The sequence below is a fragment of the Lissotriton helveticus genome, chromosome 9, assembly GCF_964261635.1.
Source record: "Lissotriton helveticus chromosome 9, aLisHel1.1, whole genome shotgun sequence".
Lineage (NCBI taxonomy): Eukaryota > Metazoa > Chordata > Amphibia > Caudata > Salamandridae > Lissotriton > Lissotriton helveticus.
Genome location: NC_136070.1, coordinates 243,645,778 through 243,670,406, shown reverse-complemented (window position 1 = coordinate 243,670,406; position 24,629 = coordinate 243,645,778). Strand labels below are relative to the sequence as shown.

Sequence of the window (24,629 nt, the reverse complement as noted above, 5' to 3'; positions counted from 1 at the left end):
CCCTCCGTCTTGTTTTCTTTGATGCTGGTATTGCTGGCAGCGGCATTGCGCTTGGAGGGAGAGCAACAACATAAAACTGACCATGAAGTTAATCACAGGACCCTGCAGCCGAAGGCTTCGTGCACTGAGCCCTCCCGGCATACACATAATTTTATCGCTCTCTTTCTCTCGCGCTCTCCCTACATCTATAGCTCCCCCTCCCTCTCTCCTGTCTTCCTCTGTCTCACTCTAACTGTGTTCCTCCCTCTGTCTCACTCCCCCTCTCTTTTTCCTCCTCTCTCCCTCCCTCTCCGTCTCGCAGCTTAGATTCACGTTTCTGCCTGTTTCACTCTCTCTTCCAACTCTCACCCCCCTCTCCATTTACTTACACAAATCTCGCAGATACCCCAAGCAGCGGTGCACGCAGTACCAATCCTTCTGTTATGCCACATCTCGCAGCTTAGATTCTTTCGCTCTTTCTTTTAACTCTCCACGTTTCTGCCTGTTTCACTCTCTCTTTTAACTCTCACCCCCCTCTCCATTTACTTACACAAATCTCGCAGATACCCCAAGCAGCGGTGCACGCAGTACCAATCCTTCTGTTATGCCACATCTCGCAGCTTAGATTCATTCCCTCTTTCTTTTAACTCCCCACGTTTCTGCCTGTTTCACTCTCTCTTCCAACTCTCACCCCCCTCTCCATTTACTTACACAAATCTCGCAGATACCCCAAGCAGCGGTGCACGCAGTACCAATCCTTCTGTTATGCCACATCTCGCAGCTTAGATTCATTTGCTTTTTTTTTTAACTCTCCACGTTTCTGCCTGTTTCACTCTCTCTTTTAACTCTCACCCCCCTCTCCATTTACGTTTCTGCCTGTTTCACTCAGCCACGCAACGCCACTCAGGCACGCAACGCCACTCACGCACGCAACGCCACTCAGCCACGCAACGCCACTCAGCCACGCAACGCCACTCACCCACGCAACGCCACTCAGCCACGCAACGCCACTCACCCACGCAACGCCACTCACCCACGCAACGCCACTCACCCACGCAACGCCACTCACCCACGCAACGCCACTCACCCACGCAACGCCACTCACCCACGCAACGCCACTCACCCACGCAACGCCACTCTGGCACGCAACGCCACTCTGGCACGCAACGCCACTCTGGCACGCAACGCCACTCTGGCACGCAACGCCACTCTGGCACGCAACGCCACTCTGGCACGCAACGCCACTCTGGCACGCAACGCCACTCACCCACGCAACGCCACTCAGCCACGCAACGCCACTCAGCCACGCAACGCCACTCAGCCACGCAACGCCACTCACCCACGCAACGCCACTCACCAACGCAACGCCACTCACCCACGCAACGCCACTCACCCACGCAACGCCACTCACCCACGCAACGCCACTCTGGCACGCAACGCCACTCTGGCACGCAACGCCACTCTGGCACGCAACGCCACTCTGGCACGCAACGCCACTCTGGCACGCAACGCCACTCTGGCACGCAACGCCACTCACCCACGCAACGCCACTCCCCCACGCAACGCCACTCCCCCACGCAACGCCACTCACCCACGCAACGCCACTCAGCCACGCAACGCCACTCAGCCACGCAACGCCACTCAGCCACGCAACGCCACTCACCCATGCAACGCCACTCACCCACGCAACGCCACTCACCCACGCAACGCCACTCACCCACGCAACGCCACTCACCCACGCAACGCCACTCACCCACGCAACGCCACTCACCCACGCAACGCCACTCTGGCACGCAACGCCACTCAGCCACGCAACGCCACTCACCCACGCAACGCCACTCACACACGCAACGCCACTCACACGCAACGCCACTCACCCACGCAACGCCACTCAGCCACGCAACGCCACTCAGCCACGCAACGCCACTCAGCCACGCAACGCCACTCAGCCACGCAACGCCACTCAGCCACGCAACGCCACTCACACACGCCACTCACACACGCAACGCCACGCACACACGCAACGCCACTCAGCCACGCACTGCCACTCTGCCACGCAACGCCACTCAGCCACGCAACGCCACTCAGCCACGCAACGCCACTCACACACGCAACGCCACTCACACGCAACGCCACTCACCCACGCAACGCCACTCACCCACGCAACGCCACTCACCCACGCAACGCCACTCACCCACGCAACGCCACTCACCCACGCAACGCCACTCACCCAAGGAACGCCACTCAGCCACGCAACGCCGTTAGTATGTATAGCATTGCACCTAAAAAACAGTTAATATTACAACCCACAAACGCCAGCACCTCTCCCCTCTGTTCCCGTACACATCCAGGCTCGCAATTCAACTCCCCCTCCCCAGACGCCAGCACCTCCCCTCTCTGTCCCTGCACACAGCCAGGCTCTCAGAACACAAAAAGACTTGAAATTGAAATCGTCTACAAAATGAAATAATGACAGACGCATTACAAGCTACATGGCCTTGTACATTCCCTAATCAGCAGACCTACTATTCCCACCCCTCCCTCTACAGCCTGCTACGCCAAAAATAGCGCTTGTATCTATAGCATTGCACCTAAAAAACATGTAATATTTTGACATGTTTATAAACGGAATGAAACACACAGAGTCAGTTCAATTCAACGGGCCTACTATTTCCCTCCTCCGACACAGAGTGACATCACAGAGCCTCTAGCACATCCACGTGACTAAACAGTCCTCGCAACCCGCCATAACCCCCAACAATACGACGGACCTGCTGGGACCATTCTTTAATACCATTTACATGAACACAAAGCCAGGCCACAGACTCCAAGGCTTTCGTTACCAAAACTCCAGGATGCTAGACTACTTTAAGCGCCGTGTTCAAGATTGTAATCACTTAGATCAGGTACAGCACAGGCGGCAGCAGTGCAAGCTTCCCTTACACATGCAACAGGTACAGCACCGACAGCAGCAGTGCAAGCTTCCATCACACACGGAGCAGGTATAGCACAGGCAACGGCAATGCAAGCTTCACTCAAACACGGAGCAGGTACAGCACAGGCAACAGCAGTGCAAGCTTCCCTTACACATGGAACAGGTACAGCACCGACAGCAGCAGTGCAAGCTTCCCTCACACATACATCAGGTACAGCACAGGCAGCTGCAGTGCAAGCTTCCATCACACACGGAGCAGGTATAGCACAGGCAACGGCAATGCAAGCTTCACTCAAACACGGAGCAGGTACAGCACAGGCAACAGCAGTGCAAGCTTCCCTTACACATGGAACAGGTACAGCACCGACAGCAGCAGTGCAAGCTTCCCTCACACATACATCAGGTACAGCACAGGCAGCTGCAGTGCAAGCTTCCATCACACACGGAGCAGGTACTGCACAGGCAACGGCAATGCAAGCTTCACTCAAACACGGAGCAGGTACAGCACAGCCAACAGCAGTGCAAGCTTCCCTTACACATGGAACAGGTACAGCACCGACAGCAGCAGTGCAAGCTTTCATCACACATACATCAGGTACAGCACAGGCGGCAACAGTGCAAGCTTCCCTCACACACGGAGCAGGTACAGCACAGCATACCCTCAGACCCTCACCCTCAACACCTCACCCTCACTAACTTCACCCTTATCACCTCACCCACAATTCCACACCCTCACTCACCCTCACCATCACTCACCCTCACTCACACTCAACACATCACCCTCATCTACACTCAACATCACCATCACTCACCCTCAACATCTCATCCTTAACACCTCACTCTTAACACCTCACTCACCCTCACTCATCCTCAACAAGTCACACTCACTCACCCTTAACACCTCACCCTCACCCTCAATACCATTCAACACCTCACCCTCACCTTCACTCAACATCACCCTCACTCACCCTCAACGACTCACCCTCAGTTACACACACTAACACTCAAAAACGCAACAGCACTCTGCCTCTCCATCATTCACACTCTATCCATCATTCACACACTATCCATCTTTCAGAAACTCTGCATCATTCACCCACTCACCATCATTCACCCAATCTCCATCATTCACCCAATCTCCATCATTCACCCAATCTACAGCATTCACCCAATCTACAGCATTCACCCAATCTACAGCATTCACCCAATAGACAGCATTCACCCAATAGACAGCATTCACCCAATCTGCAGCATTCACCGAATCTGCAGCATTCACCCAATCTGCAGCATTCACCCAATCTGCAGCATTCACCCAAACTGCAGCATTCACCCAATCTGCAGCATTCACCCAATCTGCAGCATTCACCCACTCTGCAGCATTCACCCACTCTGCAGCATTCACCCACTCTGCAGCATTCACCCACTCTGCAGCATTCACCCACTCTGCAGCATTCACCCACTCTGCAGCATTCACCCACTCTGCAGCATTCACCCACTCTGCAGCATTCACCCACTCTGCAGCATTCACCCACTCTGCAGCATTCACCCACTCTGCAGCATTCACCCACTCTGCAGCATACACCCACTCTGCAGCATTCACCCACTCTGCAGCATTCACCCACTCTGCAGCATTCACCCACTCTGCAGCATTCACCCACTCTGCAGCATTCACCCACTCTGCAGCATTCACCCACTCTGCAGCATTCACCCACTCTGCAGCATTCACCCACTCTGCAATTTGAGGAATGTTAGGCCATTTTCTTACACATAAAGAAATTTCAGGACGGAAAACAAGGGGGTCGACGGAGTATAGCATCAGATACGTTAGACACAAAAAAAACTTAACATCATTGACCTAAAAGGATGCAAGGATGTTAATCAGTCTTCGGGCCAAAAAGTAAATTTAATTCGTACGATATTACAACAATATTACACAAAGGAAACAAATACAAATATGTGGCAGGAAGCGAGGACGAGGAGATACAAAGACACAAGTGAAACAGGCAACTTTTTCGCCGGGCAATAAACAAGCACTATTCATCCGGAGAATGGGACGGTTTAAAGACAGTAGTCAACAGTTACACAAAAAACCGGACGCATACAACAATAGCACTTCTTCTCACGGAATTCCGTCTAATATAAAGCAAATATGACGAAATAAACAAAAATTCAGAAACAATCAAATTTTTCAGAGGGAAATAAACAAGAACGATTCATCCGGAAAATGGGACGCATTGAATACAATAGTCGAGATTTACACAAAAAAAAGAAACGCTTAACACAATAGCATTTATCCAGACGGAATTAGTTCAAATACAATAAAACATATTACGAACATAGAAAGAGTCAGTCACAAAAATCTAACGAAAAATACATTAGTTCACTGTACATGTCGTTCATACATTGCTAAAAATACTACAGTCAGCAAAGACACAAAGTTTCATTTCATACTTCAAGTACGTCAATAACAAATTATCCGACTACTTCAGCATCACACAAAAAAATAATAAAAAAACAACTTACATCAATATATTACAACACATTTACCACTTCGAAATGAAACAAACCCCTTTTGTATGTCAAATTACCAAAAAAAGGACATTAATACATTACATTACAGTTTAACAAAACATATGCATTACACATCGCCAATAAAAAACACTACTTTATGTTACATTACAAACATTTACAAATATTACGAGTGAATTAAATAAATTTAGCAAGTATTTAAATTTTACATAGTATATATACTACATTACATTACATTAAAATAAACTTAGGAATACATTCTTACCTGTCAAACGACGCAGCAACACCACCGGGACAAGAACACGCCTTCCGCACACCAACATTCTCGATCAATGGGGAATTCAACGGTTGACGTATGCAAATCGGAACGCTACGTCAAAAACGTCGCGCTCCGATTGGCTAGAAAAATACGTAAACAAAAAACACACACAACTCAAAAATAAACTAGACCGCTAAACATAGCAGACGTCGACGTGACGCTATACGTCGGCCATTTTAAAAAAAAAATAAAAACGAGACTACACAAACATGTTACAAAACATACACATAGTTAGTACAATACATACACATTTAAAATTACATACTAATATACACATAAGACTGAAGTAATACAAAGGGGACACCTTTAGTTACAAACAACACATTACTTAATTATTATTAACATATACACACACTCTTAACATCACCCTCACACAACAAAACTATCACACTCTTTCACACACGCTCAGTAACGCTAAAACAACCACGCAACGCCACTCAGGCACGCAACGCCACTCACGCACGCAACGCCACTCAGCCACGCAACGCCACTCAGCCACGCAACGCCACTCACCCACGCAACGCCACTCAGCCACGCAACGCCACTCACCCACGCAATGCCACTCACCCACGCAACGCCACTCATGCACGCCACTCACACACGCAACGCCACGCACACATGCAACGCCACTCAGCCACTCACTGCCACTCTGCCACGCAACGCCACTCAGCCACGCAACGCCACTCAGCCACGCAACGCCACTCACCCATGCAACGCCACTCACCCACGCAACGCCACTCACCCACGCAACGCCACTCAGCCACGCAACGCCACTCACCCACGCAACGCCACTCACCCACGCAACGCCACTCACCCACGCAACGCCACTCACCCACGCAACGCCACTCACCCACGCAACGCCACTCACCCACGCAACGCCACTCACCCACGCAACGCCACTCACCCACGCAACGCCACTCAGCCACGCAACGCCACTCACCCACGCAACGCCACTCACCCACGCAACGCCACTCACTCACGCAACGCCACTCACCCACGCAACGCCACTCACCCACGCAACGCCACTCAGCCACGCAACGCCACTCACACACGCCACTCACACACGCAACGCCACGCACACATGCAACGCCACTCAGCCACGCACTGCCACTCTGCCACGCAACGCCACTCAGCCACGCAACGCCACTCAGCCACGCAACGCCACTCACACACGCAACGCCACTCACACGCAACGCCACTCACACACGCAACGCCACTCACCCACGCAACGCCACTCACCCGCGCAACGCCACTCACCCACGCAATGCCACTCTGGCACGCAACGCCACTCTGGCACGCAACGCCACTCACCCACGCAACGCCACTCACCCACGCAACGCCACTCACCCACACAACGCCACTCACCCACGCAACGCCACTCACCCACGCAACGCCACTCAGCCACGCAACGCCACTCAGCCACGCAACGCCACTCAGCCACGCAACGCCACTCACCCACGCAACGCCACTCACACACGCAACGCCACTCACACACGCAACGCCACTCAGCCACGCAACGCCACTCAGCCACGCAACGCCACTCAGCCACGCAACGCCACTCAGCCACGCAACGCCACTCAGCCACGCAACGCCACTCACCCACGCAACGCCACTCAGCCACGCAACGCCACTCACCCACGCAACGCCACTCACCCACTGACACTCACTCACACTCAATCACTCTCACCCTCACTCACCAGCAACACCTCACCCTCAACGCCTCACCCTCAAATCCTCACTCACCCTCACTCTCACTCATCCTCAATCACCCTCAACATCACACACTCACTCACCCTCACTCACCCTCAACACCTCACCCTCACTCACCCTCAACTCCTCACTCACCCTCATTCTCACTCATCCTCACTCAACCACCCTCAACTTCAATGACCCTCAACGCCTCACCCAACACCTCACCTTCACTCACCATCAACATCTCACCCTCACTCACCCACAAAACATCAGCCTCAACACCTCACCCTCAATCACTCACCCTCAACAATTCACCCACACTCACCCTCCCTCACCCTCAATTCCTCACCCACACCCTCAACACTTCACCCTAAACACGTCACTCATCCTCAACGCCTCCCCCTCCCCCTCACTCACCCTCACCCTCACTCACCCTCAACACCTCACCATCACTAACACTCAACACCTCACCCTCACTAACTCACACTCAATCACCCTCAACACCTCACCCTCAACACCTCACCCTCAACACCTCACCTTCAAAACCTCAACCTCAACAACTCACCCTCAACACCTCACCCTCACTCACTCTCACTCACCCTCACTCACCCTCACTCACACTCACTCACACTCAGTCACCCTCACTCACCCTCACTCACCCTCACTCACCCTCACTCACCCTCAACTCCTCATTCACCCTCACTCATCCTCACTCACCCTCAACACCTCACCCTCACCATCACCCACCCTCAACCCCTCATCCTAACTCGCAATAACCCTCCCTCACCCTCACCCTCACTCACTCTCACTCACCCTCAACACCTCACTCACCCTCAACACCTCACTCACACTCAACTCCTCACTCATCCCCACCCTCACTCACCCTCAACACCTCACCCTCACACAGTGCAATAGGTCTCGTAGGATTTTTAGTTACAGCTTTTACAATTGTTTATTGCTTTTTTGATTTGTAATTCTTTAGCATTGGCAAAAAAAAAAAAAAATGCAAAAGATTTACAACAAAAAACCCATAAACAATTCTAAATGCACTAACTCTAATGCTGCGAGACCTATTGCATTTCCAATGCTTGTTTTATTCATATGACCGTGCCCACAGACCTACACGATAATTGTGCCCCCCACCGCTTGCAGAGCGGAGTTTATCGATTTGTTCTTGCTTACTTGTGGCGTCTGGCCGCCATATTGGGGGTGTTGTCCTTCAGCGCGCCTCCCGCCTGAGCGCTCTAGTGCTTCATTGCGAGATCAGGTGAGGCCTTACTTAAGGCGACCGTTGGGAACAGCTCGACCTTGGAGAGGTTTGCTTTCATTCTGCAACGCGCGTTACTGCTAGTGGTTCAGTAGGCGCTGCGCATTCGCTATTTTAAAAATTTACCGCTTTTCCTATTTTTGTTAAATATCATTTCTTTAGCCCCTGTTTTTATTCATATGACAGTGCCCACAGACCTACACGATAATTGTGCCCCCACCGCTTGCAGAGCGGAGTTTATCGATTTGTTCTTGCTTACTTGTGGCGTCTGGCCGCCATATTGGGGGTGTTGTCCTTCAGCGCGCCTCCCGCCTGAGCGCTCTAGTGCTTCATTGCGAGATCAGGTGAGGCCTTACTTAAAGCTCACTCCTCCCGCGCAGCGGTGACGCGCAGTGGTAGCGCCTGACTCTCGCCTGAGTCAAGCCAGAGTCTGCCCGTCTGCGCCCGTCAGCGCTAAGGAAGTGCGGGGTGCGGCAGACCGCTATCGTTGTGCTTCTTCACCATGTTCTCCCCTACCATCAGGTATTGTAGTGGAGATTTATTAGCCATGCGTGAATGTCTCCTGATTTGTCCCCTACCGCTAGTAGCACCTCTATGTGGCCCTTATCACTGCACTTGTTGTGGTTGGCGATTGCCATCACCATCTCGCATCCGCTCATCTGATATTTCATCTCGGCAGATTTACGTGTCTGGGTTGAAGGCTATTACTATATATAGTTTGAATGTCAGATCTTTGGTTAAACACCATGCGGAGATCTTTGATGTGCTTACCAATGACTCACCGGATGTGTTGTTTATGACCGAGACGTGGCTTCAGGACGCGGATACTGCGATATTAAATCTCGCTCTCCCCCCTGAATATACCGTAGCTACTCTTAATCGCGGTGCGAGAGGGGGTGGAATTGCCATGGCACTGAAACGTCGCTTTCCTTGTGAATGGAAAGAACTAAAAAATACCGGGATGCGAATGTGCCCGGTTTAGAATTTCCATTTCTCACTGCTTTAGCCTCACTGGACTTTTAATATATCGTCCTCCGGGCTGCGATGCCGCCTTTAGGGCCGCTCTCCCGGACGTCATCAGCTCTGTGGCTCTTGGCTGTGCTAATTTTAATGTGCTAGGTGATCTTAATTTGCACTTCGATTGCACATCTCAATCCTCTATTCGGAGCTGTCTAGCTGACTTGGAAGCCTTGCAGCTATCACAGAGAGTATCCTTCCCCACCCATCAGGGCGGGCATTTATTGGACCCGTTTTTTTCCAATCTAGAGGATATAACTATAGATCCACCTACCCAGCTAATTTGGACGGACCATATGTTGGTGAAGGCTGTTATTCCTATGTCGGACCCTCTTTTTATGTTACAGAACAAATTCACTTGTACACGCCAGTGGAACAAATTAAAGTTAGAAGACTTCTATCTTCTACTAGAGAAGACACCTCTGCCTCCCTTCGTCGAGGTTAACTCGGGCTATGATTCATTTTGTAATTGGACTGCCTTAGCCCTGGACTTGTTAATTCCTCTGGTTCGATCGAAATGTCGGACTAAAAATCACAGTCCTTGGTATGATGAGACTCTAGCGTCCCTCAAGAGAGACTGTAGGAAAGCAGAAAGGCGTTGGAGGAAACCTTATGACTCTACGCTTAAGACCTGCTACCTTACTTTAACCAAGGCATATCATAGAGCGATCTGTCGAGCTCGGGCCACATTTTATGCGGAGGAGTTTCGGAATAGCCCTAACCCTTCTAAATTGATCTTTAAGGTCCTAAAAGACCTTATGACGAAGAGGGCTACCGCAGCTGAAATCTGTACCGATTCCCACTGCGAAAGTCTGGCTTCCTTTTTCATTCAAAAAGTGCAGGCAATCTACCGCTCCTTTCCAACTAGTATGCAATACTCGGCCTCTGATGGTTGTCCGAGGGGTGATGTCGTGACTTTGGACCTGCTGGCCCCCCTCTCTGAGGAGGGGTTTGATCTACTGAGCCAAAAAATCAAATCTGGCTCTCCAGTGGACCCGCTTAAACCGGCCCAGTTTAAGAACATACAGGCTATATGCCGCACACCTATGCTAGCCCTTATCAACTTGTCACTGTCCTCAGGGACCGTGCCCACTAGCTGGAAGCATGCGGTAGTAACACCTATTTTAAAAAAGCCTTCCCTAGATCCGGCTAAACCTGAGAATTACCGCCCTATCTCACTGCTACCGTGGGCCGCCAAAGTCACCGAGGCCCACGTGAATGGGATCCTGGCGGACCATCTTGCCAAAGCTAACACCCTGGATCCCACCCAAAACGGATTTCGTGCAGGTCACAGCACGGAGACTGCCTTGTTGTCTATGACAGAACATCTGCGCTCCGTGCTGGACAACGGACGAACAGCGGCACTCCTGTTATTAGATCTGAGTGCCGCGTTCGATACGGTGTCCCACGAAATCCTGTTGCGGCGGTTAGAGGAAGTAGGTGTTAGGGGATCTGCTCTCTGTTGGTTCTGTTCCTTTCTTTCCGACAGATCTTTCCAGGTTGCAATCCCTCCCGGTAAATCTACCTCCTACCCGCTCACACTGGGGGTCCCACAGGGATCATCGTTGAGCCCCACCTTATTTAACATATACGTTAGACCGCTGGCTGCTGTAGTCAAACGCTGGGGCCTGACAATGGTCTCTTATGCGGATGACACACAGCTGGCGGTCACGTTAAGTGGGGACTCAGCTGTGGAGGCCCTCAAGTTCTGCGAGGGTCTTCGTGCGGTGTCCAATTGGATGAATCAGAACTGTCTCCAATTGAACACTAAGAAGACAGAGGTCATGGTGTTTGGTAAGCAACCTGGACGGTGGAACGATGACTGGTGGCCCCCTGAGCTAGGAATGATCCCTTCCCCCGCCATGGAGATGAAAAACCTTGGAGTCTGGTTGGATCCCACCCTTAGTTTTACCTGCCATACTGAGAGGGTAGCCGCCTCCTGTTTTGGTATCATTAGGAGCATCAGACCGGTACTGAAATTTTTCGATGCCCCCACTAGACAGCTAGTGGTTCAGGCCTCAGTACTATCTAGGATAGATTATGCCAGTGCTTTACTTGCAGGAACCAATCAGGCGGAACTCAAGCGGCTGCAGCGAGTTCAGAACGCCGCTGCAAGGGCGGTGGTCGGACTGCCTAGAAGATGCTCGATCTCAGGAACACTGCAGGCGCTCCACTGGCTTCCAGTGGCTAGGAGGATCGAGTTTAAGGTGCTCTGTCTGGCTTTTAAAATTTTAAAAGGCACAGCCCCCCCCATACTGATGAATCTACTGACCCCGTATGTTCCCTCTCGACCCCTGAGATCGATGGGTCAGAATCTTTCTGTTGTTCCACGTTTTCTGTTGAGTAGGACCGGTGGACGCTCTTTCAGAGTAGTAGCCGCAAAACTCTGGAATTCTCTTCCTGCTGAAATTCGAGCATTGGAAGACCTACTCCAGTTTAGACGTGCCATTAAAACTGTACTTTTTAATAAAAAATTTTAATACAAACTTCTGGCCAATATTTGCAATGTTGTGTTTACCTCTCTGGGCGCCAGGACGCCCCTTCGCTGGGGCAGCTGTGCGCGGTATAAAAACAGCTAACATAACATAACAGGGTATACTGTTCTTCTGGTTGACCCTCACCAAAAATCAAAACTCAAAATATATTTGCTCCATGAGCAAGATAAGTCTTTTTTTACTTGCACTTCTGTGAACAAGCAGCCCTAATGTCGTCCTTCTAAATTAACTTTCATCATGTCCCCTTTCTTAGTCTTACCAACTTAGAACGCAAAATGCCTTTATCTTAAATAATTATTTAGTATTAAAGACTCCAGTACAGAGCCTCAGCATCGGAATGTGCCAACAACTGCCTTTTAACATGATTGTGGAGTGTTTCAGTGGTTAATAAAATCTATATCCAGACTCCACTGTCAGCACGAGAAAAATATAAAAGTCAATAAATGTTTTACCTGGCAATATTTGGGTGGAGGGAAAAGGTCCACAACAGATGCAATTCTGATTCGAAAGTAAACTCCTGTTTGTGCTCATTTCTGGATTACTGGCTTGATTAGATGAGAAAGTAATTGTTCCTTTTCGGAACAGATGCAATGAGGCGCACACGATGTGCGAGCAGACACATAAAAAAAGCATTTAGACATGTCTTACTGTTACATTTTAAACTAGTCTGGTCCTTTCACACAGTTAGAACCTTAACAGTTGAAAACTGAAAGGAGTCTTTTGTACTGCGTCAGTCAGAGCTAATACAGGTAGGTAACCTTTCCTTTGTAAAAATGTTCATTTTAAGCCTGAATCAAGGAGAAACATGTTTTGCTCATTTGTAAATTGAACTGAAACAATCATGAAAGTATATGTGGTCACAGATGTTCTTCTTTCCTAGGGATGCCTTTACCTATGTTCAAGAAAGAAGGTTCTGCATTAATCCTAATGCTGGATTTGTTCATCAACTTCAGGTATGCTCTTTCTGTGCCAATCTGCCAAACCAACACATGAATGTTTTTAATCTTCAATTCTGTATAGTGTAGATATCTTTTAGCTTCAATCGCTTTCGCCCTTTTCCAATCGTTAATCTCATAAAAAATGTACTTTGTTTACAAATTATAAAAAGCATAAAGAATTTCCACCTTTGGCAAAATTATTTTTAATTCTATATGGCTGTTAGATGGCATCATTAAAAGTCTGCCTCCAGGTTCTGTTAATTAATCCCAGTGAAAATGCTTTACTGTAGTATATTAGTTTTTTCCCTTGAACCTTAAAAGGAAGTCTCTCAAAAAACGTATGCATCATGATTTAACAACCTATATTTCCATATTTTCATTTAAGTGGGGATATACAATTTCCTACTCTGATTACAAATACATGTAAAAAATCAAGCAGGTCCTTGTTTTTGCTTCTCAGGCAATGGAAGGGACCAACAAGCCAAAAATATGAAAAACTATGAACCACTTTCATTGAATATAAAATACATCATGCCTGAACTCTTATTTTTGTGCCTTCTACCTCTTCATGTCAATGAGTTTTATTTTTTTATTATTTACACCTCAGAACAATCACTAGAACCCAAAATTTGAACGTCTTGCATAAGCCTTGATTAGACTGCTCTCGAGTTTTTAAAGTTTTTTAAAAGTATGTTTACACAAATGACCACGTAACATCATTCCTTTTTTTAAGGCTTCAATAATATATAGAGAAATTCATCTTATCCATCTCAAACTGATGTTCCTCTTGGAATCAAGTTATAATTTATGCAAGGACATAGCACTTGCATAGTTTTAGACCAAACGCTCGTGGTGCAGCGTCTCCCAGTTAGTTGCAAACTTGGACTGCTTTGTTCGGAAATTGATATGTACTTATGTACTTGAAAAACTACCAGATGCAAACTGCTGTATCATTGTTGACATGTGGTGACATAACTCTGGTATTGTGTATGTCCAGCAAGCAGTAGGTGTGTTACCAAACAAATGTTTGTTACTTTGATGATTGTTAAGCCTGACTATTCGCCAAATGTGTATTTGCTCATACCCATTTGTTTTTCCACAATTAATATTAATTTTTAAACCATGTTTGCTAGTTAACTGCCTACGTATTAACAAGCAAATTGAATATACATTTGTCTAGTCAAATTATAGATTAAAATCTCCTCTTCCCTCACTGTATTTCACCTACTTAAAAATTGTCTCCCATTTCACATCCACCTTACTATGAAACTTTTACTGGTCTCTCTAGACCAAGGGATGTCCAGCGACAGGTTGGTGGACCAGAGCACTTTTGCGTGTCATGAAATAGACTGTACAGAAACGTAGAAATCGTATACAGTGACCGTACCGAGGTATTTCTGCATGAGGAAACATGGTAGACAATAACATTGTTAACATGGTTGTGAAGAGATAGTTAAACAGGACTCTAAGTGGCTCTGGATCACCCAGAATTTCAGATTTGGGATGTCTGATGTGGGGAAAACTCTACCTCACCTCTTAAAATAATCCATCTTTTCAAAACTCTTCTAGAGCCTCGGTCCACCGGTATGGTTAATGGGGAACATACATGTTTGCCCAGCAGCTGCACACCTTTTACCTGTAGATTTTACAAAGTGGTTTCCTATCTTCTGTTTTCTGTGCACCGTGGAATCACTCACCAAAGTCATTGAAGATTTTCCATGCTGTTGGATTTCTGGACTTGGCACATTAAGAACAAGGAGGTACCTTGATTCTCTACATCTGTTTGCTGTGAACAAGGGCAAGTTTTCAGTCTTAATCTCATCTGGGGCACTGGCTGCAGACGAATAGGCAACTGGAGACCCTGAGTGGCAGCCTGGGTGTCCCGACTTCAGAAGTTATTACAATGCCAGTCAACTCCAGTGGCTCTCCTTCTGGACGGCAGGGAGGAACCTGCAGGAAATTGGGTTTACACCTCAGAAGTTGGACCGGGGTGAACTACACTCTTTACTATTACCAAAAGCCAAGATTCTCATAGATAGCCCTCCCTATTGAAAACAGCCTTACACTGCTGGAGGAAGGCACTGTCATACACTTTTGCAGCGACTCCTTACGCCCCTAACATCCTCATCCTGGGGTTCCCTACACCACAAGGTAGACTCACGAGGGCCAGGATACAGGACTGGACAGATAGTGGAGTGGAGGATGTTGGTGCGTTCTTCGGAGATGATGTCTTACTCGATCACGACTCCTTTGTGCAGGCTGCTGACGCACCCCCTCGTCTATACTTACTGCATGCCACAGTGACACATTACATTAAGAACACATGGGCCCTACAGCGGAATGAACCCACTCAGCATAATCTAGTGCATCTCTTATACTATATGGCACCTGGGGGGCACTTGGTATGGTGGCTGTATACTGGTGTCCGGGCGCATGTGGCGATCACACTCCCCTCCTTGAGGGCGCAATGGTCTGGGGATGTTGATGTTGAACTCACTGATAAGGCCTGGAAATGTATGCTGGACCGCCCCAAGAAGGTATCGCGTAACGCGAAACTGAAGTTCATCCAATCGATGATTCTTCATTGATCATACCTTACTCCTAAGAGGCTCCATCGCATGTTCCAGGACTCCCCTCATTGCTGCTCCCGCTGCAGAGGAGATGAGGCAGATTTCCTGCAGATGTTATGGTCTTGCCCCTGTCTCTGAGCCTATTGGGTGGGTGTCTGCCACACACTGAATACATTCGCACAATTGTCGGTCCCAACTTACGCTTTGAACTGCCTCATAGGTCTTCATAAGCGCTCAGGAGTACAGAAGGTATGGCTAAAATGTCTAGACTTAGCCTTCATATTGGCAGTGCGAGCTCTCACCATGAGGTGGAAATCCCCCAGATGTCCCACGATCTCCATTTGGCAAGCTGTCCTGATTCAGTGGGGAAGAGCGGAGGGCTCAGCTCTTCGTAGAGAGGAAGAGAGGGGGCTGAGAAAACAGCCTATCTCGTTGGAATGGGAGACTATGCTGATTGATTTGGAATCTATGGACTTAGTGCCCCCGCAGGATACCCCGACTCCATAGCGCATAATGCCACCTAGTAGCTCCCCAACCTCGGACTCTGTGATCTAGGCCCGCACTTTATACCCCAAGGAAGCTACAGCCTGTAGAGTGTGCTGTTTATACTAATTTACCCTGGTTACCTTCGCGGTGAGAGCAGGAGTGGGAGCGAGTGGGTTAGGGAGGGGGTAGTTGGGGTTACACAGGTTCTTATTGTTCACTAGAAATGTAAATGGCTTTATGTTTGATGAATCCTATATCGAGCCTTTTCAGCGTATACTGCCAACAGGATTACTTGAGATCGTGATCATTGGTAATATAACTTACACAGAATGATATACGCAGAATATGTATACAGCATATGTAATGTAACTACTATAAAAAGGAAAATGACTGCCTCTGTACAATTTTATTGCGTTGTATAAGAAGATAATGAAGTCCTCAATAAAGTCTGTTAAAAAAAAAAGGGCCAGTTTTCAGTCATCTAGGGCTAATCCACTGGGCTAATCCATTGGGCCACTGTAAAATTTAGATAATTCTCTTTTACAGTGGAGCTTGCTCTGAAGTACTTTGTGAATTGTCTCACATTGTCGCGTGATTATGCTACTGTATTTTTACCACTTTGCCACACGCTCTAAAGAACCCTAGTGTTCCTCTATAGGCTTTCCACTTGCAATGCTCTCTTAAGATGCCAACCTTATTTTTTCATGCGTTAGCAAAGTAGTGATCTGATGGTCTTAGAGAAGAAAGCTTGGATGGACCTTCGGCCCCATACACCACACCTAGGGAAAGCTTTTTGGGAATTGAAGGTCTGATAAGGTAATAAGATAGGGAATGGCACTTCAGAGTTAGGCACCTCTGCAAAGGGACCAGTTAACTACCTCTCTTCTTTAAATCATAACCTGTATGACATCCCCCACCAAGGGGAAGCCAACTACAGACCCCATACATATTGAGTGGTGTGAGACATGGAGCAAGGGGATCTAATAGGATACTACCCTACTGAGAATTCATATGTTTTGTTTTCCCAGTCCTGTGTAGGAAGCCTCCATGAAGAACATTGCTTAGAGGGAAGGGTTTTGCCCCCCGCCCCCACTCCATTGTTTCCACTTATGGAAATGGTGGCACCCTTCTTAGCCAGAGTCTTAATTCTATGGGGTGGGTCCTTCTTGCATGCTGTGCAATTACTGGTCCATGAACTCCTCCCATTTTAGGCCCTAGCTAAGTGTCTACAAGGCTCTTTCTTCTGAGCCACAGCTACCCCTCCCCCGCTTTTCCATTTATTTTTCTTTCCCCTTCTCCAGTGAAGCATGCTGTACATGAAGCTTTAGTTCTTAAAGCAGTTGCAGATAGGTCAACCCTATATCACCTTGGAAGACAGGAAATGTATGAAAAATTAAAAGGGGGTGGTGTCCATTGATATTAAATCAAAAATAATTCGAAAGTTATTAAGTGACCAGTGTCAGAAGATTCCCTGACTCCAAGAATTTAAATCCATAGAGATACAGCATGTCCACGCTTGGTGCAGGTGGCATCTTTCATGGCTAATATTTGTCAAAGGGTTTCAAACTGATGGGTTGTTTCAGCTGCATTTTCTTTTTTCCATACAGCTACTGCCCTTTTTTTTTTGCTTAAACAATCCCTCCCATGTAACAATAACTTTAATACTCGGTGATAGGATGTGTGTTGTCTGTATATGTATATAAATAGATTATTTATTTATTTATTTATTTATTGAAGTTTTCTATAGCGCTGGTTGGACCCAAAGGTATCAGAGCGCTTCACAGCAAATAGGGAAATGCAACAGGAGAAATAAACATAGAAAACAGGACTCAGGAACAGCAGGTAGGAGTTAGAGTCTGTAAAACAACAGCTTGGGCGCAAAATGGGACGGAGTTCAAGAGCGAAACAATCGGTTCTCGATCAAGAGAGATATCGGATTTCACCAACAGGCGGAGTTCTCGTTAAACAGAGCAGCGTTCCAGGAAGAGGACTTTGAGTAGCGATTTGAATTGCGTGAAGGAGGCGGTCATTCTGATGTGGTGGGGGGGGGGGTGGCGTTCCAGATCCTGGGAGCATTCCCCGCAAAGGATTTATTTGAGGTATTGCGTTTCTGTGATTTCAGAGGGATGAGTAGTAGTGTGTTGGAGCTTCTGAGGTTCCTGGATTGACACGCCCTTTTGAGTTTGGAGGCCAGGTATTCTGGTTTGCCTGTATGCAGGGCTTTGTGTGAGGCAGGCTGTGCGGAAGTTGGCTCGTTGGTCGATTGGGAGCCATTTCAGTTCTTTGAGTGCCGGAGAGATGTGGTCATATTTCTTTATTCCTGTGACCATTCTTGCTGCTGCGTTGAGGGTGGAGGAGAGAGGACCCAAGTGCGACTTGGCTGTTCCGGTCAGTACAGCTATGCCATAGTCCATTCTGGAGAGCACAAGTGCCTGCGTGGCCTGTTTCAGATCTTTGGGGGGGAGGAAGGGTTTAATTTTATAGAGAAGTTTCAGGTTCATGAACGCGCTTTTGGCAGTTTTAGAGATATGTTTAATCATGACCAGTTTCGGGTCGAGAGTAATTCCTAGGGATTTTGCGGAGTCCGTTGGCGTTATAGAGACATTGAGGGCATTTTAGGCTTTGAGCCATTCCACTATTTGTGGGTTTTCATCCTTGTTCGAGATTAGGAGTACTTCCGTTTTCTCTTCGTTAAAAATTGTGCTGGCATGGGCTCTATAAAACCCTCTACCTTTCTGTTATGTTCAGATAAAGTACATGCCAGATTGGTCACTGGAATCGTAATGGTAGCGTCGGCTTAAAGGTGGAAAAGGAAAGTTATCACATGTTAATGTTAGTTAATGTTAATGTTAGTGGGAATTTGTAGAGCGCACTTACACCGAGCGGCTTCATGGTGCTATAGAGGCTTAGTGTGCTGTCAGGATAATCTATTTGTATGCTTGCAGAAACAGCCAGGTCTTGAGAAGGTTTCTAAATTGCAGAATGTCAGTACTGGACAGGATTTCTAGAGGGAACGAGTTCCAGAGTTAGAGATCACTGTGCCAACCTGGGACTTAAACGTAAGTTCTTTATTAAGGGAGACTCCCAGTGTTTTGGCCGAGATAGAGGGGGGAAGGTGGGGGCCCAGTGCTGGAGGCCAGTAGTGTGGGCCTCAGAACTTGTGGCTATTTCCGGTCAGGACGAGCTCAGTCTTTCCTGGGTTTAATTTGAGGTGGTTATGGTCCATCCACTGTTGTATGGATAGTATAGTGGACTGAAAGTCCATAACCGAGCTATCGGAGCCGTCTATCTTAAAGACCAACTGTAAATCGTCCGCATAGTTGAAGACTGTCACATTTCTTTCCTTAAGGGATTGAATCAGAGGGGAAATGTAGATATTAAATAAATGAGGGGAGAGTGCCGAGCCCTGTGGAACTCCACATGTGATTTTGCGTGGGGGAGCCAGGAAGGGACCTTGGCAGACCGCCTGAGACCTATCATCCAAGAATGAGGTGAGCCAACAAGCAGCTGTGCCCTGAATGCCAGACAGTTTGACACGGTCGACCAAAATTGCGTGGTGGACCGTGTCAAAGGCCGCAGAGAGATCCAGTAGCACCACTGCCTGCGGGGAGCCCCTATCAGCACAGTCCCGGAGAGTGTCCAGGACCGCCACTATGACTGTTTTGGTAGAGTGGGCCGGCCGGAACCCTGCCTGGTAGGGATCAAGGTATTTGGATTCTTCCAGTAATTTAGAGAGACTATTAGCTACATGCGCCTCCAATATCTTAGCAAGAAACGGGAGCAGGGATATCGGGCGGTAGTTAGATAGAAGCGTGGGGTCCGCCCCTAGTTTCTTTAGTAGAGGTACTACTATGGCTTTCTTGAAAGCCATGGGGACTTGGCCTGATGAAAGAGAATCATTCAGGAGGGTGAGTACAGGGCTGGGGAGGGCTGTGAGACAGTCTTTGAGTATGTGGGGCGGCAACAGTTAGAAGGGGCGCCCGATTTGACCTTTGTGAGGAGTTTCTGGAAGGTTTCAATGTTAATACTAGGAAAGTGGCTTATCGTATTTTTGTTTTTGGGCATGGTAGAGGTCCTGAGAGTGAGAGGATGCTTGGGGATGTTGGCCTTAATAGTGGAGATTTTGTCGATGAAGTAATCATTAAGGGAGTTGCACAGTGCCTGAGAAGGTAAGGCCTTCAGTAGGATTCTCTCTGGATTAGAGAGTTCATTAACTATCGAATTCAAGGCAATGACACTCTCCTACCGCTCTACCCAGGGTAATGGATCTGCTCACCTCAGATCAATTCTTCGTCCTTACTGTAATTCACGTTCCTTACGCTCCAATTCCAAAGGCCTATTGGTCATTCCGAGATCCAAAAAATCTCGCTCTGGAGGAAGAACTTTTGAACTAGGCGCGGCCCAGCGGTGGAACAGGCTGCCTTTTAAACTACGCATGAGCAAAACCGAACAAGAATTTTGCCGCGCTCTGAAAACCTTCCTGTTTTGCCGTTAACCACCCATCTCTGGTCCCTTTTTGAGATCCGCAATCATTTAGCGCCGGGACACCCCGTTGGGGTAGCTGCGCGCTTTATAAAAGACCCAAAATAAATAATTAACTATGTTAAATATTTCTTTGGAATTTTTGTTGGTGTTGGTAATGCGTGAGGAGAAGTGGCTAGTTTTGGCTGTAAGGATGCATTTGTTATATTCTTTCCTGGCAGCGATATAGGTGAGTTTTTATCCTGGCAGTATTTCAATCGCCACTGTCTCTCCAGTTGGCGCAGCGACAGTTTCTGTTTTTTAAGCTCAGAGGAAAACCATCTAGGTGCGTCAGTACGATGGGCTGATTTTAGCATAGTGAGGGGAGCGTGCTTATTGCTGGCATTCAGTAGCCATTTGGATACATTTGCTTCTGTAGCCTCGATGTCTGTCCCCCGGAACGGGGCAGTGTCAGATAGCGTACATAGGAAGTCTTCTTTGTTCGGTGTTCCATTTTCTAGCAAGGCCACCTTTGGTCGCACTAGGTTTCTTAGTGGGCGGTAAACGGAGTGTAAATTTCAGTAGGTGGTGATCAGACCAAATAAAAGGTGTAATGATAGGGGTGGAGGTGGTCTTACCATTGGTCCAGACTTTGTCACGGGTGTGGCCTTTCTGGTGGGTAGGGGACAGGACCTGTTGAGTGAAGTTGAGATTTATAAGAAGGTCCGTCATTTCAGCCGAGTGAGGGCCTTCAAGGGGGTCTTTGTACCAGTAGTTGAAGTTTCCTACAAGCAGGACTTTGGCGTGATCAGTTACAAGTTTAGGCATCTGGTCGCTAAGTGCTAAAGGAAAGGAGGGCATGTTGTTGGGAGGCCTGTAGAGTAGTACACAAACAAAGGAGTCATGAAGAGATTCGAGCTTTAGTACAATGTTCTCTGTTTCTTTAAGGGAGAGGCTAGGCAGAGAGCAAAACCTATAGTCAGTATGAATAATGGCTGCCACACCCCCTCCTTGTTTGCTTGTTGAGCGATTCACGTGGATGATGTAGTAGTTATTAGGAATGGCCGCCAGCATGTCGGGCCAGAGTCATCAGTGAGCCATGTCTCGGTTAGCAGGAGGATGCTGGGTTTATTAGAGTTCAACAGGGAGAGAATGTCCAGCTGGTGTTTAACAAGGGATCGGGTATTAAGATAGTAGATAGTTAGGGGCGTGGTTTCTGACATGGCCTAATTCTGAGAACTCTCATGGGCTTTGAGCATCTGGATTTCAGGGAATGTAGTTCGATTAGTCAGGATTTCATGGTCAGAGAGAAGTGACAAAGTTTCCCTGATGGGGTATAGATGGGTAGAATGCAAGTTTATAAGGGTTTCCGAGGAGTAAGTGAGGAAATAGGCGTTATGGCTGGCCCCTGGGCACGACCGGGAGCGGACGGGCGCAGACGGGCTTGCCTTTGGCGCGCCCGCTGCGCTCCCGCTTGACGTGCTGCATTTTGGCCGGTTCCCTGCCCTCTGCTCTGCCCTATTGCAGCGTGATTGGCTGTTACCGGGGGAGTCTCCAGGGGCAACGAGGGACCCGGGACCAAGCAAGAGGATCGGTCGGGAGTTTAAGGCAGTCAGTAAAATTCAATTTCCTTTTTTAAAAACAGCAATTCCCATTAAAGCAGTTTCTAAGGTGCAACAAAGATTCTAGCAGCAGCGCAGCCTACAGTGCTGTGTTAATGACTTCCACTTATTATAGGTTTGAGGTTCTTTGATAATCTATACCCCCATGTGTATTTTCTTACTAAACCATGACTAAAGAAAAAACACCGACTTTTACTGATGAGATGGTTGAATCCGTTCTAATTAGACCTTTCTTTCTGGAGGACAATAACACTACTCAAATCAAGACCTTTGTAGACGAATGGCAAGCTCTATCTACACTTAAGAACCAGACTAAAACAGCACTTCACTATGCTTGTGTGACAGAATATCTCCAGTTATATTCAGTACTAAAGGGCTTATCTGAAAAAGACTGTTAGTTATAGATTTCTTACCTTAGAATTACCACCAGGCGTCAGACTGGATCCGGAGATTTTTCTTTACCACTACCCCTGCGTGTCAGTAGGTGGAGTCGGTCAACTCCACGTCCGTCGTGGTTGCCGGAATGGCGTTGCGGTGTCTACTTAGACTCCGCCCCTGTGCGCTGACGTCCGTTCTTTCTTTTTCCGCGCCAGGCTTGCGCAGATCCAGAGAGAGCTACCTCCTAGTCATTTTTTGACTAACTTTTTCTCGACTTTGTTGAACACACCAGGAGTCTTCCGACTCCTGGTGTACGAGGGATGTCCCATCGACAGACTAGGTTCAAGCCGTGCGAGGCCTTTAACTGCCTGATGTCAGTTACAGCCCCCACTTAGTGTGCCTCTGAAGTGTGACCACGACCCGAAGTCGTGTTCCGACGGCCAGGCCATGAATCGAAAGTCTTAGCGGGAGCGGTCCCGAACGCTGTTGGAGGCACGGCAGCCCACCACCATAATTCGTCTTCGCGGTCTTCGGGTAAGTTGAAGCACAAGAAGAAGGCGAAGAAGCAGCGTCGCTCTTTGCCTTCTCCCCGTTCATCGGCCGACACGACGTCGCTCTCCGTCTTCAGAGCCTGTTCCTGGGACAGCCCCGCACCTTCTTCCTTTTCCTGGAGCCGGAGTGTCACAGCATCTTTGGGCAGCCCGACTCCGCTGGCGCGCCTTCGGGCCCCATGGACTCGGTTGAGGGCCCTGGGATTTCAATCCCGGCGGCTAGGTCCCAGGGGGCCTTTGAGGATCCAGATCGATGCTGGTCGACCTCACTGTACCTTCCCCGCCGCCGATCCCGGTCTCACCCCTGCCTTGGACATGTCGCTGGACCGACGTCAGCACTGGAAGGCACTTTTGTCCAACTGTTCATCCTTGCTGTTCCTTTTCAGCCTGACTGACAACCAGAGGAGGGTGAGGAGGACTGGGAGGGGTCTGTAGGCCCTTTAGCTGATCAACTTGATGAGCCGGACTGGCAAGCAGACCTGGGTGACATCTGTGTTCTGGATACCTCTCCAGATCTTGGCATGCTTTCTCCCCCTACCAAGGCTATGGAGGAGGGAGCGTCATATGAAGTGGTGTAGCGTAGGGCGGCTGAGGCCTTGGGCCTAGAGCTTCCTACAGTGGCAGTCAGGACTAACTTCCTGACAGAGGTGCTTCATCCTGCGGCTGCTTCTTCAGAGCCCCTTTGCCCTTCAATAAAGCCCTCACAGACGTCCTTCTGGGCACTTGGTCCAAGCCCAGCACAGGAGCTCCTGTGGACAGGGTGATTACCCAAAGCCTCTGCCCGGCCCAGGCGACACACTATTCCTCTCCCAACACCCAACCCCAGAGAGCTTGGTGGTCCAAGCCTCGTCCTCTAAGCGCGCCTTCCCTACTGCTCCCCCAGATAGGGAGTCCAAGAAGCTGGACCATCTTGGGAAGATGTTATCTTCCACCAGAATACTGCATGCCTCTTGGGCCATTATACCCATACAATGTGGGATACGGATGTGCAAGTGCTGCCACAGTGCCCGAAGGAGGCCTGGGCATTTCTCACCCACGCAGTGACAGAGATGCAGCAAAATTCAAAATCAGATGAGGGCTGGATACAGCTGACTCACTGGGCAGAACGGTTTCCACCTCAGTAGCCCTGAGGCACTACGCCTGGTTGAGGATGTCTGGTTTTTCTGAGGCTATCCAAACCACCTTACTGGACAGGCCTTTTGATAGCCGTCGCCTTTCCATCTATTTAAGGATTCTAGGGCTACGGCCAGATCCTTGGGTCTCGCGGTGACCTCTCGCCCCATGCAGTCTGCTTTTCGCCTTTCGTGGCTACGGAGGGGGTGCCCACCACGTTTGGCCCAGTCTAGCCAGCGGTTCACTCAAGCTGCACAGCCTGTACGTAGTCACGGAC

The 24,629-nt window shown here is 48.7% G+C and overlaps 1 protein-coding gene across 1 annotated transcript in view; it reads left to right on the top strand.

The window, feature by feature from the left end:
• STYX (serine/threonine/tyrosine interacting protein) overlaps positions 1–24,629 on the top strand; it is a 432,400-nt gene that overhangs the window by 351,964 nt on the left and 55,807 nt on the right. The window contains exon 9 of the mRNA XM_078659834.1: positions 13,114–13,186. Within this exon, the coding sequence (XP_078515960.1) occupies positions 13,114–13,186 (73 nt within the window). The remainder of the gene's footprint in view (positions 1–13,113; positions 13,187–24,629) is intronic.